Source organism: Oncorhynchus kisutch, linkage group LG19, assembly GCF_002021735.2.
Source record: "Oncorhynchus kisutch isolate 150728-3 linkage group LG19, Okis_V2, whole genome shotgun sequence".
Classification (NCBI taxonomy): domain Eukaryota; kingdom Metazoa; phylum Chordata; class Actinopteri; order Salmoniformes; family Salmonidae; genus Oncorhynchus; species Oncorhynchus kisutch.
Window position 1 is genome coordinate 4,329,952 of NC_034192.2, and position 22,953 is coordinate 4,352,904.

General features: G+C 45.0%; 3 protein-coding genes across 13 annotated transcripts in view; 2 read left to right on the plus strand and 1 right to left on the minus strand.

Annotated features, from left to right (window-relative positions):
• LOC109880582 (lysine-specific demethylase 7B) overlaps positions 1 to 5,817 on the plus strand; it is a 32,346-nt gene extending 26,529 nt beyond the window's left edge. The window contains exons 9-16 of the mRNA XM_031798244.1: positions 107 to 198; positions 479 to 565; positions 815 to 1,057; positions 1,306 to 1,591; positions 1,840 to 1,934; positions 2,052 to 2,197; positions 2,515 to 2,894; positions 3,028 to 5,817. Coding sequence (XP_031654104.1) covers positions 107 to 198; positions 479 to 565; positions 815 to 1,057; positions 1,306 to 1,591; positions 1,840 to 1,934; positions 2,052 to 2,197; positions 2,515 to 2,894; positions 3,028 to 3,116 — 1,418 coding nt within the window. The 3' untranslated portion in view covers positions 3,117 to 5,817. The remainder of the gene's footprint in view (positions 1 to 106; positions 199 to 478; positions 566 to 814; positions 1,058 to 1,305; positions 1,592 to 1,839; positions 1,935 to 2,051; positions 2,198 to 2,514; positions 2,895 to 3,027) is intronic.
• An 86-nt stretch (positions 5,818 to 5,903) lies between these two features.
• On the minus strand, positions 5,904 to 7,317 carry ndufb2 (NADH:ubiquinone oxidoreductase subunit B2). Its single transcript, XM_031798245.1, has 4 exons — positions 7,086 to 7,317; positions 6,585 to 6,729; positions 6,346 to 6,446; positions 5,904 to 6,015 (listed from the first exon to the last, which is right to left on the minus strand). Exons 1-3 carry the CDS (start codon positions 7,169 to 7,171, stop codon positions 6,372 to 6,374), a joined length of 306 nt encoding a protein of 101 aa, XP_031654105.1. The 5' UTR covers positions 7,172 to 7,317; the 3' UTR covers positions 5,904 to 6,015; positions 6,346 to 6,371.
• Positions 7,318 to 10,823: 3,506 nt separating this feature from the next.
• The window catches only part of kmt2e (lysine (K)-specific methyltransferase 2E), a 41,745-nt gene continuing 29,615 nt past the window's right edge, over positions 10,824 to 22,953 (plus strand). For 7 of the 11 annotated variants that reach the window (XM_031798243.1, XM_031798232.1, XM_031798235.1 and 4 more), the window contains exons 1-2: positions 10,824 to 11,149; positions 20,392 to 20,576. In XM_031798243.1, the coding sequence (XP_031654103.1) occupies positions 20,506 to 20,576 (71 nt within the window). In that variant the 5' untranslated portion in view covers positions 10,824 to 11,149; positions 20,392 to 20,505. The remainder of the gene's footprint in view (positions 11,150 to 20,391; positions 20,577 to 22,953) is intronic. The other 4 variants (XM_031798237.1, XM_031798238.1, XM_031798241.1 and 1 more) reach the window with 2 other exon arrangements.

Genomic DNA, 22,953 nt, shown 5'->3' on the forward strand with positions numbered 1-22,953 from the left:
GTGACTGAAGCTGTAAAATCCACCTAACCCAATAAATATATTGTAGTATTTTTATTTTATTTCACAAGCATCATAACAAATATAATGCCTTTGTTCTCTTTCTCAGAGTTGCGAGAAGACAACTGCCCACCCCAGACCTACCTAGTGGAGGGAGTGAAATCTTTAATCAGTCCACTGAAAACCTGGCTGAAGAGAGAGGTGAGGGGCACCGAATGAAATGGAATATTTGTGTTATTTTTCCATTGTATCTATGGGTGAAGATCCTGGCTTCACCTTCTCTATTTTGCACCAGACTCTACAATGTTGGCTGATGAATATCTAGAATGATTGGTTTATCTCCCAGCTGAGCTCTGATGGAAAGGGGGTGGGGGTCATAGTGGTTTCCCCTGGATCTGATGACACTGTGCCAGTGGTGGAAACAGAGCCTCTTTGTTCAACTCCACCCTAATTGTGTGTGTGTGGAACATTGTGACTGCAGGTTACGGAGCCCACCAGCGAGGTCCCGGACCATATCAGGCCCAACCGTCTCATTAAAGAGCTGACCAAGGAAATCCGCTACCTGGAGGTAAGGGCTGGGCTGGGGTCACAGGGGGAAGGGCCTGAGGAGCATCACCTTTGTGTAGGTGGAAGAGCACTCGATCTGAGAAGTGCTTCTAATTAATCTGTTACTGATGTGATGGATTTGTTGCACCTTATTTGTAACTGGCAATCATTCTCTTGCGACTTCCTTGTTTATAGACGTACATTAGATTGAAATATTGAGGTTGTGTTCAAACCCCTCCCTCCTCTAATGGTGTCATGTGTGTTCCAACAGGAAGACCAGGCCAGCAGTGGTGGCACCAACAAGCCAGTGAAATCTCAGGGAAGCGGTGGAGGCCAGTGTCCGGCCACGCGCTCCACGCTGGAGAGGGTGTGCCCGGCCCGTCAGGCACGGCGGGCAGCCCGGAGGCTCCGGGAGCAGCAGGAGCAGGGCCCTAAGGTTCCCTCTAACCTGGAGATCCTGGAGCTGCACACCAGAGAGGTGCTCAGGAGGCTGGAAGTGGGCCCTCTGGAGGAGGTGAGAGGAACATGTCAAACTCCCACAACGTAAAACTAGAATGTCACACGCTCTCTGGCATATGTCACATTTAAATGCCTTGTTATTATTAGAAATAATCATTAGATCAATCAATAAACCACATTAGTATTTTCCGTGCATTACTCCTACTGAAAGCAATACTGTTCCCATGTTATAAAGAGTAATACAATTCAATAGAAACGTCTGATACCTGTGTTGAATGAGTCATATAACTCTCTCTACCACAGGACCCTACCTTCTGTCCCCCGGTGCATGGGAAGTTCAACATGGTGTCCACCGCCTCTGCCGCTGCTGCGGAGAACCCAGACACACACCTGCGTCTCACGCTGCACAACGGACGGATCATCCGAGACGCGAGGAGACCAGGTAGTAGCACGGCTAGCAGCCCGGTGAAGGCGGAGAGTGAGAGGCCGTCCGTGGGCCAACTGAAGAGCAGAGAGGAGATGAAGACTGAGTCAGACCAGGAACAGCAGCACAGCACTATGGGAGGAGAGGTGAAACCAGGCCACCTCAGTAAGTCATGATGCTGAAGCAGTTCACGAGATATATATATATATATATATATATATATAGTACATGGTATGATTTATAATCTGACTCAACTTTGTCAGTTTATTGACCTCATTGTCCCAGACACACCATGCTTTCTAAAGGGTCATGTTATTGACACAGACTAGGTCTTGTAACCTGTTGACCTGGACACGGAGAGGGAATGGTTCCTACCATTATCTGTGGTTAATGATGTCTGTTTACCTTCTCAGGGGGTATTGAGAGGGTTAAGACTGAACTCAGGGAAGAAGCCTCAGGACACTCCGACGTGTCGGACATGGATTCGGACAGTGATTCCAACACACAGGTACCTGATATTAACATGGTCTACCCCCACTGTGGTTTTGTCAGTGAGAACATAGCACTTAAAACTGTCTTGTGTATCATCCCTCAACCAGTTTCTTGTCTCTCTCCCTCTCTGCAGCAAAACACCTCTTCTGAGGAAGATTCAGGAAGCTCCCAGAGTGATGATGATGAGGAGAGGGGCTCATCCCAGAGGGCCGCGGGGCACACCATAGAGCTAGACCAGACAGACCTGAACCTCCGGCACAAACACAAGCCACTCAAAAGGTGGGTGGTCTGACCTGTTGTGCGTGGGTGAGCTAAAACACAGCTCCTGTTATTGGAATCACAAACATATTTTAGCAATTGAGTTATTTACTAAGGGATAATATCTTGTAGAAGTGTCTAGAGGTTCACGCCATCGGTTTAGTAATCTCATGACGATGGAATTGGATTTGAAACAGAAGCATGTGCCAATATTATGCATACAATGATTATATTCATAACTTCCCTTTTGACTGGTAAAGATGAGCACAGTTGGCTTTTGTGTAGTCGGGCGGTGGGCTGTAAATGACTGAGTGTGTCTCTTCTCTGTGTCCCTGCAGAGAACGTCCTACTTCACCCAGCACAGAGGAGGCCATTCAAGGCATGCTGTCCATGGCTGGCCTGCTGTGCCCCTCCAAGCCAGACGAGGCCGCCACTTCCCAGGAGCCGTGGTGGTCCAGCCCGAGCCGAGGCTCGCCGGAGCGCCGAGAGCAGCACCAGCGTCGTGTGGCGGGGGACAAGAGCCCCATGGACAGCCAGGGCAACAGCAGCAGCGAGGCCTGGGACAATCGGGGGCCCCTCTCCCTTGGGGCCCTGAGCCAAGACGCCAGCCCAGAGGCCGACAACTACCAGTACTGTGATCCCTCAATGTCTCCCCCTCTCCACCCCTCCAAAAGACACGCCTCCAACTCCCCTCCCATCAGCAACCAGGCCACGAAAGGTACGCAACCAACTATTTGATTCTCTCCATTTGTCTAGTAATTAGTTGATGTTCTCAGGGATTGGATGCTACTGTGACACAACTCTCTCTTTATTCAGCACGTCAGCCATTCATTTTGGGTTTTGTTTTTCAGGCAAGCGGCCCAAGAAAGGAATGGCCACGGCCAAGCAGAGACTGGGGAAGATTCTGAAGATGAACCGACACAATGGCGTCTTTGTATAGAGCTCTGAGGGCCACAGGCAAAGCTAAAGGAGGGGAACAGACCCCTGTCCTCACATCCAGATTATTCTGTACATTTAGTCAACACCTTTTTGTCCTGGAGAAATCACTGCCTGGGGAAAGGGCCCATCTGAGAGACTTGTTGTTGTCCGACACACAAATGAACAGGCTTACTGTGCATGCTTAGGACCACAGGGTATTGAATTCACATGAGCAAGCTACCAATCAAGCGCACAGCTTCACTGCAAGCACTCTAAAACGTAATAGAGAAGAAGGGAAAAAAGCATGTTGATTACTCAACTTCAGGGAAACTTAAGAGTTCCAGTGGGCATCAACGTGCCATGGGGAAATGTTTGATGTCCGGATGAGGTAGGAATGAGGTCTACAGTACATCGCAACATTGAAGACAAATCTTCAGCCAATGTTAATGACGCGCGTAAGCCAATGCAGGCTGCGTGATGTCCCACCATCTGCATCTCCCAGCGCTGCCTTCCTTGAATATCTGCAGCACTATGAACTGGATGAGACCCAGGACAAGATGGAAGTTTGGATATACAGACTGGCATTGACCCACCTGGCTCTGTGTCTGGGCTCTCTAGCAGGGTCCTTTTTGTCCCTGAGGGAAAAAAAGTGCTCATCTAATTTTTCTGAATGGTGCTTAATGTTTGTACGTCCTCCATGCTCCCAACTCCCCTTATCTCAATCACACCAGCAATAATGACGTTGAGTAGAGGAGAAGTTTTGAGAGGCAGCACTCTTGGTTAGTCTTCCCTGCCACATTGTGTCATTCATCTATTTTAAAGACAATTGCCTAATTTCATTGCACTGTTTTTTGGGAAGGTGAAATCCCATCAGGTCTAAAACAATTACATTTGAACCTGTCTGCATTAATTCATTATAAGTCTCTCTATTTGAATTTCACGTTCATATGAAAGCCATACACCTCGATATAGAATTTATGATTTTGCTGCCCTCTGATGGTCAAAGGAGACTAACAGAGAGAGTGAGTGCTGCCTCAATAAGAAATGTTTTATCGTGTAAGTTGTTTACTTGGTTGAAAAACAACTTGTATAATATCTTGCTTAATTTATTTCAAGTTGTTACTTGATTTTAATGTGTTATTTCTTTATGGATTCTGAGTTATGTATTTATTAATTGAAAGAGGTGAATATTGATTTTATTATATTTTGGCCCTAAACCTCGGCTATTCTGGGAATTCGAGTTTTTTTTTTTCTTTCTCTCTCTTATGCTTATTGTATATGTGGACATTTTAGACTTCATGTGGTTATGATATTGTGCAGGTCAGTAAGAATTTCTAACTCAATCTTTTTTTTTCTCCACTTCTGTCCAAGTGGTCTTTCTTAACTTGATTTGAAATGGTCTCTTCTGGTTTCCTCTGTTTCCAGGGGTTAGTGGAGTTCTGTGTTAAGAGAATGGGTCATATTGTAACTCCAAAAGGTTGCTACACCTATAGCCTACTTGACGTTGTCTAACGAAAAATACATTTTGAACAATTTAAATAGGGTGGGGTTTTTGGGGGGTGGGTCCTATGATATGGTGCTTAAATCAAATCAAATTTATTTATATAGCCCTTCGTACATCAGCTGATATCTCAAAGTGCTGTACAGAAACCCAGCCTAAAACCCCAAACAGCAAGCAATGCAGGTGTAGAAGCACGGTGGCTAGGAAAAGTAAAGTAAGGTGTGTGATGTGATTTGATTTGGATTTGTAGTTCTTCACTCTCAGGGAATGATGCCACAGACATGACCACAGCTATGACCACAGATATGTAGCTGGTGATTACCTTAATCACCAACTACATCATGTACACTGTAAGGCAAGTTCTTCCAACCAGACTCTTGTTCCACTTATTTCTCTAACCAAGCAGTTGTGCATTGGAATTGACCAAGTTGAAGAAATCAACAGTCATCTCTATTTGGAGATGGTACTCAAGCTCTGCCTAGCTACTAACATTTTTTAACTCCATTGTATCAATTTCAATATGTAACTCAATATCCAAGAAATCCAATCTTCCAGCATCTACCTTCTGATAGAGCAGACCCCCCCCCCCCCTCCAAAAAACACAGCTTGTCCCAATATCCTTAGACACCCTTGCTCTAGTCTACAGAGTATTTCACTGAATGACATCCAGACTTAGTCACCAAGTAACTTTAATAGCACCCTTTGAACAGTATCGGACTTGAAACTGTGCTATGAGTTCAACTTGCAGTGCACCTGACCGTGGCATAATTGTGGTCTATCGCTTAGGCCTTAATGAGATTTTACCTAATGACACAAATATCACACTTTCATGTCTTCCCCTCCATGGAATACAGTGTTTGATCCTATTGCCAGACATTTCCATGAACTCTACACGTTCACCTTTTAACTCTTATTGCATGTTGAAGTCCTCACCACTCGTCTGTGTAGTAATAAGCACAAGAACTAGCCTGCAGGCAGGGTTTGTTATTAGCAGTTCTCTTTCATTGTATAGTATTTACCGTAAACTCTTACGTACAAATCTATTTGCATTTGTGTTTTTTTCTATCAATGGTCATGTTTCTTCTCTGTGCATTAGTCCTTCAGATGGTTTGATTTATCATGATTTGAACCATAAAAACACTGGCTTACTGTGACACTTACTTGATGCATTGAATATGTTTCAGCATTTCAAAAATGACCTGTAAATATAAAAATGAACTGATTCTGTTAAATTGTTGTTTTTTTACAGGAAACTAGGAGTTATTATACAGTCATAGATTTTCCATATGTACACACCCCAAAGATATGTTTCAGAATAAATTGAATTTTATTTCTTGGTCTATGTACAACAAAGCCTCTCGGGACACCGTTGTGACCACCAGGTAGACTCGGGTAGGGACCGGGCACACACACACAAGGTCTAGAAATAGAAAAATACTATTAGAATTTAATTACACCTATGGTTTCAAACAATGCCACAGTAAAGAACCTAATTGAAATGGGCATATTAACTCAGAAGGGCTATAGTGCATGAACAATCATTACTGTACTTACAGAATAGGCATTCCATTTCCCATCCTAATGCAAATACGTATAAAACTAACAACTTATGACTATCTGTTGTGATGGACACAATCTTTCATCAGAGGACAAGACATTCTCATTGACAAACATCCCTTGAGGATGTGTCACAGATCCTGTGAAGAAGACGGATGCAGCAGTACAGTACTGGTCAGGACAAAAGGCACACCTGGGGTCAGTGGGGTAGAGGGCACCTCATTCCTCATCGTCAGCTGGGATCCCCAGTTCCTCGTCTGTCCATGCGGATGCATCAGGCCATGGGAAGTGACCCTGAGAGAAGAGGCATCATGGGGTTTTAAGTCTGCTTGACGGACACCGGCTTTCTCTCCATCTTTTCCTCTATGAACTGGCAAAACTAGATTGGACAGGTCATAACTATAACTGGAGCCTAATCTACATTTAATTCACCATCACTGCATCTGGGTCATGCCAGCAGTGCCACAGGATCCAGAACCACATGGCACTGCTGAGGAGCTCAGCTTGGAACGTCTGGCTCTTGGTGAGTTGTGGGAATTGCCTGTACTGGGCCTCTATGTGTGGTCCACCACCAGCTCTGAAAGGAAACAGAAAACCAGAGCACTGAGGGTATCACTGTTTACCAGTATAATGTAGCTACACTCTACACATTTGATGAAACCCAACAACCCAATGGGTTAACATCTGATCATGGCGCCTACCTCTGGACACTTGTTTGGTATGCCTACTGTCAGACTGCTAGCTAGTTGTAAGCTATAGCTTAACGTTACTGTTTAAAGCTAAGAAGACAGTGATGTATGTGAACACGAATGTGTACAGCTGACGTGTGCTTGATAGTTTATTTAATTATGAAGGACGATATTGAAGTCAACCTTTTGTCGCTAGTTAGCTGTTATCTAACGTTTACATTATAACACCAGTTAAGCTACTTACTTTCGGGTTACTATTTTCTGAGGTCCACGTGTAAGAAGCTGCATCCCGGCCCTAAGGACACCCATGGCCCTTCCTAAAGAAGACATAGTTGTTTCTCTCTTCCCCCAGTGTTGTTTTCTCAAAATGTCGTTCCACCTTGACACAGAAGGCGACCAAGAAACAACGAGCACTATGATTGGTCGAGATGGAGGGTTGTTCAGAAAATGGATCGACTCCTGCCGTTTCCACTTTTGCACACTAGATGGAGACAAAGCCCGTTATATACATGTATATGTATATTAGGTAGTTACAGAAGAGTCTTTTTTAAAAAGGGAATCGTATAGGAAATATTGGGGAAAACGTGTATTACATTTTTCATATGAAAATGTAATGCTGGAAGATTGTGTTGTGACATGGTGAATTAATGCATGCGTGCTTCTGTGCAAACGTTCAGAAACTGACAACTGAGCAAGGACGGTTGGTGGCCATGGCAGTCCCTCCAATTCCCTTCCTCTTCATTACAGGTTTTATGTTGGAACGTCATGCACCCCCTTCCTTTGTTTACATGTCTTCCAAGGACATGAGTGAGTGGTGCGCAGTAGCAGAAGATGCAGTCCATTTGTTTTGTATCCAGTATAGTAAATTCAGGTGGAGGGAAATTATAAGGCGGCAGTCAGGTTTAATGAAAAATCAAGTGGCAAAAGACAGGTACAAATGGTTAATGAGCATTTAAATTACAAGAGCAATTCCTCTCTGGGATAATTGTGAAGAGTCTATTCGCCATTTACTGATTAATGAATCTGAGAACCGAGTGGGACAACATGGCGGAAAGCGCTATGCTCCCTATCAACAGCTAAGCGGTTTGTCAGTTGCTTTTGTCCTTGGGGAAAATCTTCCTAAAATATCAGATTTGCAATTAACTTCGCGTTCCATCAGCTGTAATCGAATTGTTAGTTTAAAGTCCTGCAAAAATGTGAAGTTTCTTCCCTTTCATGCCAGTGTTCAGTTCAGCTTTTGTTGGACACTTTTACATTTTCATAGACAATGACCGTAAATCCATCCATCCATGTTTCGACTTATGTAGTTAAAGATAAGTTGGCTCATCAGTTTGCATCTCGGTTTAAATAGCAAAATAGGAAATGCATAAATACAGTATAAACTATAACAAGACTTTACGCCAAGACAGTATAGTATGGTTCCGCGCTACTCTCGAGAGTGCGCGTGGTGCCGCTGCCTAGTCAGTGCGCTTTATGCACGTGCATGATCGCTAACAGCAGGCGCCATCTTATTTGCTACCAGCTACGTTGTTGCAATTTAACAACAATACGGAAAGTGATCTATAGCTTTCTGCATACAATACGTTGAATGGCCGATTCCTATGGTCGAACAGCAATAAATTGCTCATCCCATATTTATTTTGCATTTCAATGCATTGTTTTTCTTGACTCGTCCCTAATGGCGCCTGGCCCTGCAAATTCTCCGGTTGCGCCACTCTCCCCTCACAGCTCAGAACCCGCCTACAACCGATGTCCGAATGATGTCATCAGAAGCCAACCATTTCTGCAAAAACAGGCCAATTCATGCATCATTGGCTGAGAGCAATGTCAATCTATCAAAACAAGAACGCCATTTTGCGAAAAGGAGAGAGCCCTAGATTTTAACCACCGAAGCCTCATCCCAATCAAACCGCCCGGAAACGACTAGGTAACTTCTTGATAACGTCTCCAAATATTGTAATAATGAAAACCCTACATTCTGAATAAAATAAAAAATATATACACCGTATTATAGCCCAACGACTGCTGTACAATATCACCTACGTTCGCTATAAGATTTCCGAAAATGATTGTAAGTTGTAGCAGTTGTGAAGGCTCATCTACTTTGTCAAGACGATCTGATTCAACCAACAGACGAGAAAGCCCTGTTTCAGTATTACGCGTGCGCGCGGGGATGCGGTTTGGCTAGATCTCAGTGGGGGAGGGGAGGTCGAACTGTAATGTCATGTGAACAGGCAATGACTGTATATGTGAACAGGATTGGAAGATTCGCAGGAGCCACTGTATCTTCGCCTTAATTCGAATGACACGTACCCTGATGTCCAACGGATTTTAAGATACATTGTTGCACAGTTGGACGCACCTCTTTTGGACATGGAGACATTTTACTTTACATATGCAACGATCCGTTTGCCTTGACCTCTTCATTGTAGCCTATATGCATTGTTGTCAGTAATATTGAACTAGGCCGACATATAACATGTATTCATGACAGTGCAGGTTTTTTTTGAAAGACTGGAATACTGTAACAGCAATTAAGAGTAAAATGTACTTGTTAACAATAGCACATGATGCTTCCATTTGTAGATTGTGTTTATTTGTTGGTCAGTATTGCCTGCCACCCACCCTGCCTTCAGTTAAATCAAAGAAAGAATGGGCTCTTGTGTAAGTGGGTTACATAAGATATTTGTTTCCTCCTACTGCCTTGGGCAACAGATTTAGATGCTAATTTCAAACTCTGGTAAGTAGGGCCTAATAATTGCCATTCATGGGTTTGTTTTATCTGTAGCAGATACAGAAGGCGTATCATGGACCTCAGTGACAATACAATATTTCTGTTTGTTTTACTATTTTAATAAAGTTTCACATTTTGCAGTAGGATAAAAGTGAAAAGAGCACTTGAATGAAGGAATCTTTGAGACATGAGTGGTGGTGAGATGGCAGACATACATAGATGTAGAACATGGTATGTCTCTGTGTCAGACATCATGGTCATATGGTTGACAAAAGCACATCAGATTGCTTTGCAGTTGAGAGAAGTGCGAAACAGGAGGGAAAGGGCTGACAATTCAACAAGTTCCTCCAGTGGACGTAATAAAAGCAACAGGACTTTGTCCTTGGCTGCTATGAAATGGCTTGACTTGGACTGAAATACTGGAGGTGCCAGTACTCATTTTGGGTACTGTTTATATTTAGGTGCAGGAGCTCCACAATACGTTGAGATAATATTCTATAGGAGGTGGGGGAGCTCAAGCAGTAGATAATCTGAAGTGCCGGTACTCCGCTCCAGTAAACTTCTGCCCATGTCAAATACTGACTACGCAAATTTTACCCCCCCACACATCAAAGTGTACAATTGTTCTCAGATACATGTTGAAAAGAAAACACGTGATCTGAAAATAAACACTACATACAGGAGTTGTACATGAGTTTAGTCTATGCCTTGTATTGTGGTGTCTGTCATGTATTGTAATTTTGTGTTGCATCATGCGGTTTGATCTTTCAAGCAGTTGAAGGAAATTGTACATTGTTATGAAATGTTTTAATTGACAATAAAGAGGTATTATTCTATTCATGGAATTGGATTCATTTTTAATTAGTTGTTGAACACATGAGATGCTATGCTCACACAATCTGAGATGTTCTTTCTTTACCAATCCTATGAATGTTTACATTTGTTATAAATTAAGTTTGGAGATATTGTATAAATTAGGATAAGAAAGAGTTTATATGTCATTTTCTAGAACCAACTCTCTGCAACTGAACTCACATAAATCCTGCATGGTGGCATCATACAGTGGCAAGATTTGGACTACAGACACAAAACTACAGAACAGGCAGGGCACGGACGCGTGAACGCGCATGTAGCCATCTCATTTCACATAGCCCCTGTAATCTTGGGCTGTAGAGCCCGGAGAGTGTAGGGGCGGGGCTCGGGTTAGGGGTTGATGGGGCTGGAGGAGGCGGAGTCACGGTAGTCCTGCCAGGGCCGCCATTTTTGCAAAGGAAAAAGAGACAGGGTAGAGGGGATCTAATTTCCAACAGTCGGCGTAGGTAGGACACAATTTTAACGGTTCGGAACTGACTGTCATTATTGGGTTCCAATAACTACCAACGAAAATTAATTACAGTAGGGGGAGTCTCAAGAAGACTGCTATCAGTGTAAATATTGTTAAACCTTATGGAGCCGCAGTGTGGAGTGAAGTAGCTATTGTTTTGGTTGTGTAGAGAGCGAGGCTCTAGCGACGGGGGTCTCACCCAGGTCGCTGTTTCTTTATTCAGGGTATCTACAGTGAGTGGACTTTAACTGTAAGTAAAACGCTTTAAAACTACCTCATACGTTGTCTTAGTTTCAAGACCTCATCAAGTTAGTCTAGCTAGCCAGCTTACCGACTTGGTTTCTCATGGCTAGCTACTGTAGCTAGTAACGTTAGCTACGTGGATGCTGATAGTTACATGTTAGTTAATAACTAACTATCTCGTAGCAAATCAGTTGGTTTTTAATATAAGTGAGCCACTTATTTAGAATTTTAGTCCTGAATTAGAGTTGTTTTGGTGTAACGATAGCTTGTATTAGCTTGCTAGCAACTGTTAGCATTTGCTAGTTAGACAGTGCAGTGTTTAGCTAGCTAACGTTAGCGCATTTTAATTTTAGATTTAACCTGCTGCTTCTGAATTGGATTGTTTGTTAATGAAGAGAAAGGCAATCAATACTTTATCAAACATTAACTATTTTGGCTAGTTAGCTTTACCTGCAATGTCAGTATGCTGTTGCAGTCGAACGTAACGTTTACTAGGTGGCATGAAGAACTACCCCGCTCTCTTTTTCAACCAGCCCCCAAAGGATGGCCAGTTTGCCAATGTACTCACATGCAATAGGCTAGTGGTAAATGTACTTACAGAACAAGTAAATCATGAATTGTATTGCAGTATTTGTTCGACTGGCTTGGTTTAACACATCCGTTCTCTTTATCTAGTTACAGATTTTCACATGTGGTTGGAAGTGCACTTCTTGTTGATCCTATGGTTTATTTCCGTTGATTAATAACTAGCCAACAAGTCCGTCCACACAATGTGGTGTTGCGCAGAGGGCATTGACAGGGCTTTTGTTTACATATACAGCTAGATAACTAAAGACTACGTATAATTTCCGGAAATTGTAGTTGCATTGTATTTATTTTCAAAGTTCAATCGCATTTAGATATAAAACTAGAGGCCTCAGTCACGAGATGAACAAACTGCTATTGGACCGGTAAACTCCCACCCTTCTATTTGGTTGCTAGCTGACAAATGCATTATATCCCTTAATTTAGATTCAAAGGGTATGTGGTTTAACTGCTGCAAACGTGGGGGAGGGGACCATACCTCAGTGGAGGGGGCATACTCAAATCGGGGAATCTTGCCTCCACTGACAATGTAGCCTCTTTGACCGTTTAAACTGTGCGATTGGTTACAATAAATTGTCTCAATGTTATTTCAAATGGAAATCATTAAATGCGAGAATGTATATTCAGCAAGCGTGTTAACTTTGCGCATTGTTCACACCATGACGTACCAAGTTGCCTTACTAACTAGCTTAGGTAGCTAATCTTTTCATGTTAAAGCCCTCGTAAAGCCAGCGTAACGACGTTTACCGCAGTTCGAACGCTAATATTAGCTAGCTAAGTACTACAACTGGTGTAGTAGTACAAGCTTCAAATATTGATACAATAGCTCGTGTATTTTTTTTCAAGACAGAGGCCCAATATAATTTGTTAGCCGCTAGCTACGTAGCTTGAGACAATGGTTAATTTGCCGAGACTCGCTAGCCAACGTTTTCTATATTTGAAAGCCATTGCAGCTAGCATGGCTCGTTAGCTAAACAGCCGGCTAACTTATCGACGATATTCTACATTTTTTTAAATAATAACTACACAGCAACGGCATCGACAGATTGATACTTAAGTAAGAATGTCTGAAAGACGATTGATTGCTTTCTTGGGGATTTTCTTCTTGTGGCGAGGGTCCGTCCCCCAGTTACACGGTTTTCTCGCTGTCCTTAGAAAAGCGCTATGAAAATGGCGGCTTGGCTTGATGTTGTGGTAATTTAATAGCTATGTTCAGCCCTCCACACCCCTATCGGCTGAGCTGACTGCAGCGCCGACACACTCACGGGAAAGCTAGTGCACAATGGGATATATTTATTAAAGACAGCTTTCTGTCGTACATTTAAATAATGACAATGTCCGCGTTTGATGCAAACATACACTTGTCAGGTCAAGTTTGAGATTCGCTGGCCAACTGTCTGGTTAGCTAATAGTCCCCCCCTCATGTCGTTCAATCACATTTCTTTGCTAATATTGTGCTTCGTGATGCATTGTATTTTAGGAGTAGGGTGTATATACAGATTGTACTACAACGCAATATACGTCAGATCAGATTTATTGTAGTTGCTGAATTTGGCCGAGTTATTAACATGTTGTCATATTGAGGAGTTGCATAACAGGATACAAACGCAGCACTTTGTATAAAGAACAATATGAGGTTTATTGCCACCCCCACTCTTCTTTGACCTCATACTTTGTCCAACACTAAACATTCCCACCCTTTTCTGGCAAGTTGGACTAAGTTACCACATTTAACAGTAGGTAGGCTACTAGTCTAACTCATGTGTTTGTATAAAGCACTAGACAGACATTTTTAATATCTCATAATTCACTATCAATATCCTACCCATTCTCTTACTGTGGTCGAATGGTAGGTTCATGAAACATCAATGTTATTTTATGGGCTACGCATGTCAATGTAGTTAATAAGTAGTAATTATCTAAAGGTCAGCTCGACTGAGGAGGAACGCATTATACTGATTGTGGATATGAACCATAGAACAAGCAGGTCACATCAACAGTGATTTGTGTCATGGCTGGAACTATGTGCTTGTGTAATATTTACCAGTGTTAGGGTATGACTAGTACTAGAAACTCAGTCATTAAATTAGCTAGGAAGATTTCAGTGTGGTTAGGCCTAGCTCGTTGGAACATAGGCTAATTTGTCTCAATTGTATTTGCCTAATTCACATTAAATTCATGAATAGATAAACAGGCAGTTTCTCAAGTCCTACCTGGTGGCCAAAGGCATTGAGTTTTGTGAAGGGGGAATGAAACAACAGTTGTGACTTGGTTATTTCCCTTTGACATTGACAAAGACCTGCTGCCCTCCTCTTGCCCCTCCCCCTCTCAGCCCCTTACGGGCTCAGAACAGATGCCCGTCATCAAATAACCCAACAATGAAAATAAATGGCCAGATTTTTGTTGTTGTTTTGGTTGGTGACAGTGTTGAAAATTCATGATAACACACAGCTGGCCAGCGAGTAGCTCTATATCACTCCTTATAGAAATAACAAGAACCCAAGTCCCCCAACAAGGCTTTTTAAACATGCCTGGCTACACCTCACACATGCACACATGACTCCACTTTGCCCAAACAATCTTCTGACAGTGAATGTCTTTCCTTTCATGTGTTGTGACATTTTTCCATCAGCTCAGGCCCCATTCACAGTAGTATGGCCCCGTCCCCTGATGGTGGCTCTAGCTTTGGGATGGTGTGAGGCAGGCAGCGCTACACCGCTCCATTCCCTCCTCTCTGCTGGCCTGTGAGACAAACCCGAAGAAGCTGGATACTTCTCTGTGGTGCAAACTTTGGCAGCCTTTGTCCAAATGCCAGTTTGAGACAGTCGCCCAGTGTTTTTTTTCTCCTCATGACCCCATGTTGCCATGTCCTTAAGCGAACAGAAAATTATCTGGATTTGTGGCCATCTTGGATGGAGGCTGCCAAGAGAGATTGCCATTAATCTATTCTGTTTTGGTTCTCCAAGATGGCACTAATTAGTCTTCTGTGTCCTTATGAGGTGAGGGTTATGTTAATTCCCCCTCTGCCATTCGATGGCAAGAGGACAAATCATTGGATGCAGAGGTGTTTTCAGTTTTCCCCACAGTGAGGCTGTGCAGCTGCTCTCTTTCTCTAGAGGAGCCTAGTGAGAGGGCTGTGTAGGCTATCTTCGCTGCCACAGCTGACTGACTGACACTCTGATACAGGCACGCATTTGCTTGTGACTCCTGATCTTTTCACTGACACAGGTGCTTGTTTCACAAATGCCTGTCAACAGTGGGGGTAAAGTAAGGCCTCAGACTGCTGTACACTGCTCCCTCTAGTCTTTCCACAGCTTATCTTTGCATAGTGGGATTCATCCTCCACCAAATGAATGATGTCATGCTACGTTTGTGATATCACTCATGCAGTGGAGACCTAGATGCAGAGAGGCCCTGGGAGACGTGGGCCTCTGCCGGGAAGTAAAATAGACACCGGTTTGAACCGCTGCAGGCTGGAATCCTCTGACAAGTAACGAGGCCTGTGTGTATGGATGTAGCTGGCACAGTAAAAAAACGACTGTTTCCCTCGACGTTGGCCTCTGAATACAGCAAAAATGTCTCCATTTTGTGTGGACGTGTTATAAATGCTGGATGAGAGCGGTCCTGCTGTGTCTAATCAGAAGCTGATATATAATACACAATCCCCAGTCACCTACCTCTTCTTCCTCTTAAAGGGACAGTGGCCTCTGCTCTGTCCTGGTGCTAGACGCCATGCACGGGGCTGGAGCGCTTCTTGCTTCGTGGCAGTCATGCTACTATAACCATGTCACAGTCTCATAGCATTCTAAAAGTCTCCCTAACTGCGTCGTATTCAAATTGCCTCACACACTGACTCACACTGCCTTCTCTGGTTCCCTCTCCTCACTCCCCCTGGTGGGTGCCCCCTCTCTGTACACTCTTACACAGCTGTAAATACCTGATATGGTGTGTGTGTTTCGCTGGCTGTGTTGACAGAGAGAGGTGGCCTGCCTGCCTGCCACTCCCCCCTGGGGGACAGAGGAGTGCGTGGCAGGGAGCTCTCGCTACGGTCTCGGGTGACACCTTTCCTTTCACCTCAACCCCAGGCGCACACACACATCCATGAAGGGCTCAATAAGAGAAGCTATGAAGGCTTTTCGAGCGGCCAATAGCCAGGACAGTGGGCCACAGAGGGGGGAAGTGAAGGAGTTCACAAAACAGGATGTTTACTGCTAGTCTGCTGTATCGAACGCAGTGCTGGGTAGGACAGAAGAAGGCCATAGCTCAATGGATCTGGTGAGAATCTATTGACTTCCTCTCTGCCTGCCTCGTCCTCCACTATAAAGAGTGCTGTTTGTGTTGTTCCCTCTGTCCCTGGAGAATAACAGACTCTATCCTGAAACTGTATCATCTGTATAGATATAGCTGGCTGACAACAGTACACTGCCAGCCTGGGTAGTTTTACCCTGTGGGGCTGCCTGGCTCTGTGGTTCTAAGCCTCCAGTGTCCTCCCTTTCTGTGTAGAGCAGGGCTTTAGTAGCTCATAGGAGGCCCAGCACAGTCGCATAGGTCACACACAAGAGGGAGACAGGGTTCAGGTAACCTGTTTTTTTGCGGTGCTGGGCGGCTGTAAAGGATCCCTTGTTAAATGGGCCTTTCGCTAGTTAGACTACCTCCCAAATAGGTGCCCTGGGCTGGGACTGCTGCAACAGCAATCCTGATACTTCCCTAGCCCTGCCCACTTCCTGTTGCTGTGCTACATGCTAACGCTACTTACTTAGTACTGGGTAGACTCATTGGAGGCGAGGGTGAATGTAGTGGTTGGTGATATAACGCCAGTGCGAGACAGGTGTGAAATTGATCATGGAACAGTGCTGTAATTTGGCTTGAGTGTCTCTGACCAGGGCTGGGCGATATGGCCAAAATATCATATCACTATTTTTTTTTATGGTATTTCATGTTTTTTTAAATAAATGTTGTACATAAGCTTTATGAGTAGTGCAAGGCTCTAGGGTGATTTCAATGAGTCTTTCTCTATTCGGATTGTTTTATACTGTTTTCAACCTCATCCAAAAATAATTTCAGCATTTCTTGCACTCATTTGAGATAATTGCAACACTGCCATGTTGGGCTGCACAATATGGGCAAAAAAAACCTAGGCCTACGATTAACACCAGGCACAGAAAAGCTAGACTTGAGCCTAAAAGTCTCACTTTTATTTGGTTTGAGCAGTTGACCTTTCTTTCCTAATATAGACAAGACTGAGTCACTCAGGTTGACAGGCGAGCTTGACGCAAATCAATGATTTTGTTTGTCATCGGTCATCCTTATCAAATTTAAGAATGTCAAATGGTGCTGTGCTAGGGAGAGGAGGGTGTACTGAGGGAGAGTAGGCCAGAACAGGGCCGCCCCAGACCAGCTGTCAGAACCTGGCTGTACTGCACTGAAAACCCTGGCTGGGTGGCTGTACCCTGCACCCGAGATGGGAGATGCAAAAATCCCTGTTTTTGAAGATCCCTCATTTACCCTCTGTGTGTGTTTGTTTGACAGGGTACAAGCCCAAAGTGTGTAGGCTGATGTGTATAAAGTAGCCTCTAGGGCCCACTGTCTCTCACTCTCTCACACACACAGAGAGTGCTGGCCTGGGGCCATTGTCTGCTGGTTAGTGTACTCTGCAGAGTGTGGATGTGGACGAAGCAACATCATTCTTTCTCCAATGCCTTTTACTGGGTCTGGACACAGTGCAGTTTGCTGCTGCGCGATAGGTGGTCAATGGTAAACATCACAGTAGAACTTATCTACTCAACACTGGTGGCACCCAATCTCTAACACACGCCTACATCTCTAATGTCCTGTATTATTGATGTATGGTTTCACCTTCAGAGGTAAAGCACAGAGGGAGCCCTGGCAGCTTGGGCACAGTGATTAATACAGGACAGCTGATGCAGAGAGTAGCCCTGTTTGGGCACTGTGAAAGGTAGGGTTGTGACATTCTGATGGTGGCTTTTTCCAGTGTATAGGAGTGTCTTTATTTTGGTGTGTGCGCTCATGGCTGGCTGCTGCGATGACTCAGCCTAGGAGGATGGTGTGAAGTCACTTCAGCTCTGTTGGGAACTTAGAGGGAAGGAGGTGCGCGGCGTCCGTTAGAAGCCTGTCTTTATGTTCATCGTTCTCTGCTCCCGGCTCAAAATCAAACACTGAGACTTGGTCCAAAGAGCCTCAATGAAAACAAGCTCTGACATACGGTGGCTCCAACTAGCCTAGCACGAGTGTGTGTGTGTGTGTTTTCCCTGCTGAATGCAGTTCAGTGACTGGTCTGTCTGAAAAGGAAAGTTATTCCCCCACACAATGACGTGACTGTGGCCTTAGTGAGGAGGGGGGATTGGGAAAGGGAGGAGGGCAAATGAAAAGAGGGGGGAGAGTGGGCTCAGCTCTAGTCTCTGCTCTACTCTCACACGTAGTCTCAGAAGGCTGCTGTGCCTGTGTTAGAGGAACCCTAGTGCCCATACAGGAGTTTGGGTGCCTCCCCCACCCCTCTCCCAAACAGAGGGTAGATGGATCATTTGGAAGGCTCCCTGCAGCGCTGTGAGATCTGTGATGAGAGAACATCAGACAGAACGAAAGGGGGAGTGGGGGACAAAAGCACCACAGCTTTCCTCCTCGCTTGACTAGCTAGTGTTCTGCCATCAACATTTTTTGCTTCGTCTTTCTCTCTCCCTTTCCCTCCTGTACTCTCCCTCCCCCTTTCCCTCTTGTACTCTCCCTCTCCTTTCCCCTTCTTCACCATGCTCTGTTTCTCTCTTCCAGACTCTTTGTAATTAGGAGCCCTGTCTGCGGCACTCCCTTCCCTTCCATGCTCTGAGGTTTATTTAGGAAGTGGAGAGAGACATCCGGGTGGGGTGGATGGGGCACAGCGAGGGAGGGCAGAAGGAGTGAGGTGGCGAAAGAGTGAGGGAGTGTTTGTCTTTTTCCTCTGCTTTTTTTTGGCATGTTGGTCCCGTGTGACAGACAGCTCCGCTAGAGGAAGTGGGAGGAGCGTCGGATGGCAGTCACAGCGCTCAGATTTAGTCAGGAATGCTGTACTGTACTCGTTAGCCTTTTTTCCAACCCCCCTTTTGTGTGTCTTGAATGTGTCTGGCCCTGGTGCCGTGTATGTGTGTGTATGTGCGCCCCTGGGTGCCTCCCAGCAAAGGAATGTGTGCAAGGGTCTAGAAGGGGAGGGGGTTTGGGTTATCTGTCTGTGTGGGGGTGGTTGTGTGTGTGTGTGTGTGTGTGCATTCCTGAGCAGTGACGGCAGGATTCCCTTAGACAGGCAGAGAAGATCACAGCAAAACGCTTGGAAACAGACGGCCTGTTTCCGAAGGAGGGGATTTTTACTACACCAAAACATACTGAGCCTTTGAGATAACACAAAAAGGTTTTATGTCATTTCAGTGGTCTGGCTAAGTGCCCTGTTACAGGGAAATGTTCCAGCAAGAATTGGTTTCTATTGTTAATTGAGCCACACAAAGCTGTGCTGTGATATGGGCCCTGCTGTTTAAAGGGACTGTAAAAATGTTTCGGCAGTCTAGTAAACCTGAAATGTCTAGATTTTTATAGCAGTGTGTCAGAGATGAGCCCTCTCTGCTGGATGCCTGGGCTGGTACACACACAGAGGTGTGAACTCCAGCCTATTTTGTCTTGGCATGTGTCCCTCCCACTAATCCCATTTATCAACAACGCTGTGCTCTCAGTATCAGGGCCAGCCCATATGCCCCTGTCTGGACACATGCCTTGCATTACGTAGGCTATAAGCTATAATAGCCTGTACATTACCACCCACTGTTTGTTTGTGTTTTGGCTAATTGGGACAGGTCTATTTAATCTATGTACGTAGCATTGTTATTGCCTGTTGGCTGGAGTGACTACCTCTGTCTGTCAACCTACCATTAATCCCTCGTCCTACTTCTCTCTTCATCAGAGAGAGGCTGCAGTCTGTCTGACACCTAAAGGAGTTAATTATTGACTTAGTCTTTCTATGCATCTTCTGTCCACCTGCAATGCTGAACAAACAGGGGGAGAGTGAGACAAGATGCCTATTTTACACTGGCTTTCACATCTAGACACAGCCAGGGGCTTGTGACAGCTCTAATTACAGCGTTAAAGGATTATGCGTGTGTGTGTGTGTTCCTTTTAGAGAGCGAGAGTGTGTGTGTGTGTGTGTACGCTGTTCTGCTCAATAGAACAATCCTGCTCGGTGAAAAGATGGTCTCTGTGTTGCGTTTTTCTTTCTCCTCCTCCATTAATGGCCGCCAGTCAGAGCTCTGTGTTCTGTCACACCCCCTTGTGGTGGAACACTGCCACCGCAGCATCCTGCATTCCTGGCAGTCTGTGTAGAGGTCGCGTTTGACCAGTTTACCGACATCAGGCATCGCCTTACTATAGCTTCTCTTCCCCCTTGCATCCATTAATGTCTCAGGTAGCCAGTGAGGTGGGCGAGGGTTCTCTTTGAGAGCTTTACTTGGGAAATTCCTATTGTGCTGTTTATTTTCTGTGTTACTAGCAGTTAGCTAGTACCTACATCAAACACAGCTGAATTTATGAATCATGGTGATTCCTGGAAATACCCTAGTTTCAGATAGCATGGTGAAAAAGGGACAGTCACCTAACTACCTTGTCTTTCTCTCTCCCTCTGTGTGTTGGCAGGCCTTGTGGATGCACTTAGATGTCTGCAATGAGTGCTGTGGCTGGCATGCCTCAGTGTTTTGGACTCCCATGCTCTGGACTCCGTAGGACAAGAATTGATCAGCAAAGAACGTCATGAGCATAGTGATCCCTGTAGGGGTGGACACAGCAGACACCTCATTCCTGGAAATGGCTGCAGGCTCAGAGTGAGTATACCAACGTCTTCAGGCCCAACCCACCATATCATGATTCATCTCACCCTTCTCTTACTCTCTCTTCTCCTTTTCACTCATTCTCTGCCTCTCCTCCATTGTCTGCTGCTGTCATCCCCCCTCGCATCTCTTTCTCATCCGCTCTCTCTTTTTATTTCATCCTTTCTCCCCAGCTTCCTCATTCACTTTAATTGGCCCTGTCATCTGTCTGTGTCTGTCAACCATATCTCCCCCTTACGACCTAAAGCGCTCTGTGTCTCTCTCTTTCTGTGTCTCTCTCTAGCCCTGCTGAGGGGCTCCATAGCCCTGCTGTCTACTGTATGGGACAGGCCTGGTCAATCACTGCCATTGATCACATATATAGCACTACTCACCGTCTCACACCCATCACTTCCCATAGACATTCTCCTTGCCCTAATCTGACCACCCAAGTTCCGTATATGACAAAACACACTTTGTAGAGACGATATGAGGCAGAAGACCATGTTACTTAAATACAACATATGCTGTGTTTATGACTATCTAGCATCACACACCCTTACTGTTCACTTTCTGTTTCTGAGTGGTTGCTTCTGTGTAATACAATGTCAGTGTAGCCAATGTCATGATTTAGAATGACTCCTACCAACCTGACACCACCAGGTGGAGGGAGGATTTTACTCTGAAAATGACGCATCTGATCCTTGTCTGTACGCTGTGCACCTTGTTAGGGAAGTGGAGCCTGTCCCCATGGCAACAACATACCACCCTCCTCACAATATTCCCTATACTCTCCTCGGGGATACTGGCAAAGATTATAGACAAATAAGAGAGACATCCTCTGTGCTCCTGTGGTTGAAGAACATAAAGGTCTGCTTTTAGAGGGCTTGTCTCTTTAAATGGGGCCGTGTCACTCTCCCCCAGCCTTAAGTGCTGTTGCAGGCGGCCACAGCTGGTTGCCATAGAAACCTCCCCAATGTCTCCCTTCCGCACTGCGCAGGAGCCATTGCCATGGTCACCAGGCTGAATGACAGGTGGCCCTCTTGTGGTTAAGGCGTTTAAATGGTTCCCGTCGCGTTCAGGCAGCCCAATCTGTTGCATATACCCTGACTCTGCGTGCAATGAACGCAAGAGAAGTGACACTTTCACCTGGTTAATATTACCTGCTAACCTGGATTTCTTTTAGCTAAATATACAGGTTTAAAAAATATATACTTCTGTGTATTGATTTTAAAAAAGGCATTGATGTTTATAGTTAGGTACACATTGGAGCAACGATACGCACCGCATCGATTATATGCAACGCAGGACACGCTAGATAAACTAGTAATATCATCAACCATGTGTAGTTATAACTAGTGATTATGATTGATTGTTTTTTATAAGATAAGTTTAATGCTAGCTAGCAACTTGCCATGGCTTCTTACTGCATTCGCGTAACAGGCAGGCTTCTCGTGGAGTGCAATGTAATCAGGTGGTTAGAGCGTTGGACTAGTTAACTGTAAGGTTGCAAGATTGAATCCCCTGAGCTGTCAAGGTAAAAAATCTGTCATTCTGCCCCTGAACGAGGCAGTTAACCCACCGTTCCTCGGCCGTCATTGAAAGTAAGAATGTGTTCTTAACTGACTTGCCTCGTTAAATAAAAGTGTAAAATCCAAATCGGTGTCCACCTACCTCCACTGTGAGGGAGCACAGAGTATGGCTGTCTGTAAAACACACACACAGGACTTCCTACCTCCACTGTGAGGGAGCACAGAGTATGGCTGTCTGTAAAACACACACACAGGACTTCCTACCTCCACTGTGAGGGAGCACAGAGTATGGCTGTCTGTAAAACACACACACAGGACCTCCTACCTCCACTGTGAGGGAGCACAGAGTATGGCTGTCTGTAAAACACACACACAGGACCACCTACCTCCACTGTGAGGGAGAACAGAGTATGGCTGTCTGTAAAACACACACACAGGACCACCTACCTCCACTGTGAGGGAGCACAGAGTATGGCTGTCTGTAAAACACACACACAGGACCACCTACCTCCACTGTGAGGGAGCACAGAGTATGGCTGTCTGTAAAACACACACACAGGACCACCTACCTCCACTGTGAGGGAGCACAGAGTATGGCTGTCTGTAAAACACACACACACAGGACCACCTACCTCCACTGTGAGGGAGCACAGAGTATGGCTGTCTGTAAAACACACACACAGGACCACCTACCTCCACTGTGAGGGAGCACAGAGTATGGCTGTCTGTAAAACACACACACAGGACTTCCTACCTCCACTGTGAGGGAGCACAGAGTATGGCTGTCTGTAAAACACACACACAGGACTTCCTACCTCCACTGTGAGGGAGCACAGAGTATGGCTGTCTGTAAAACACAC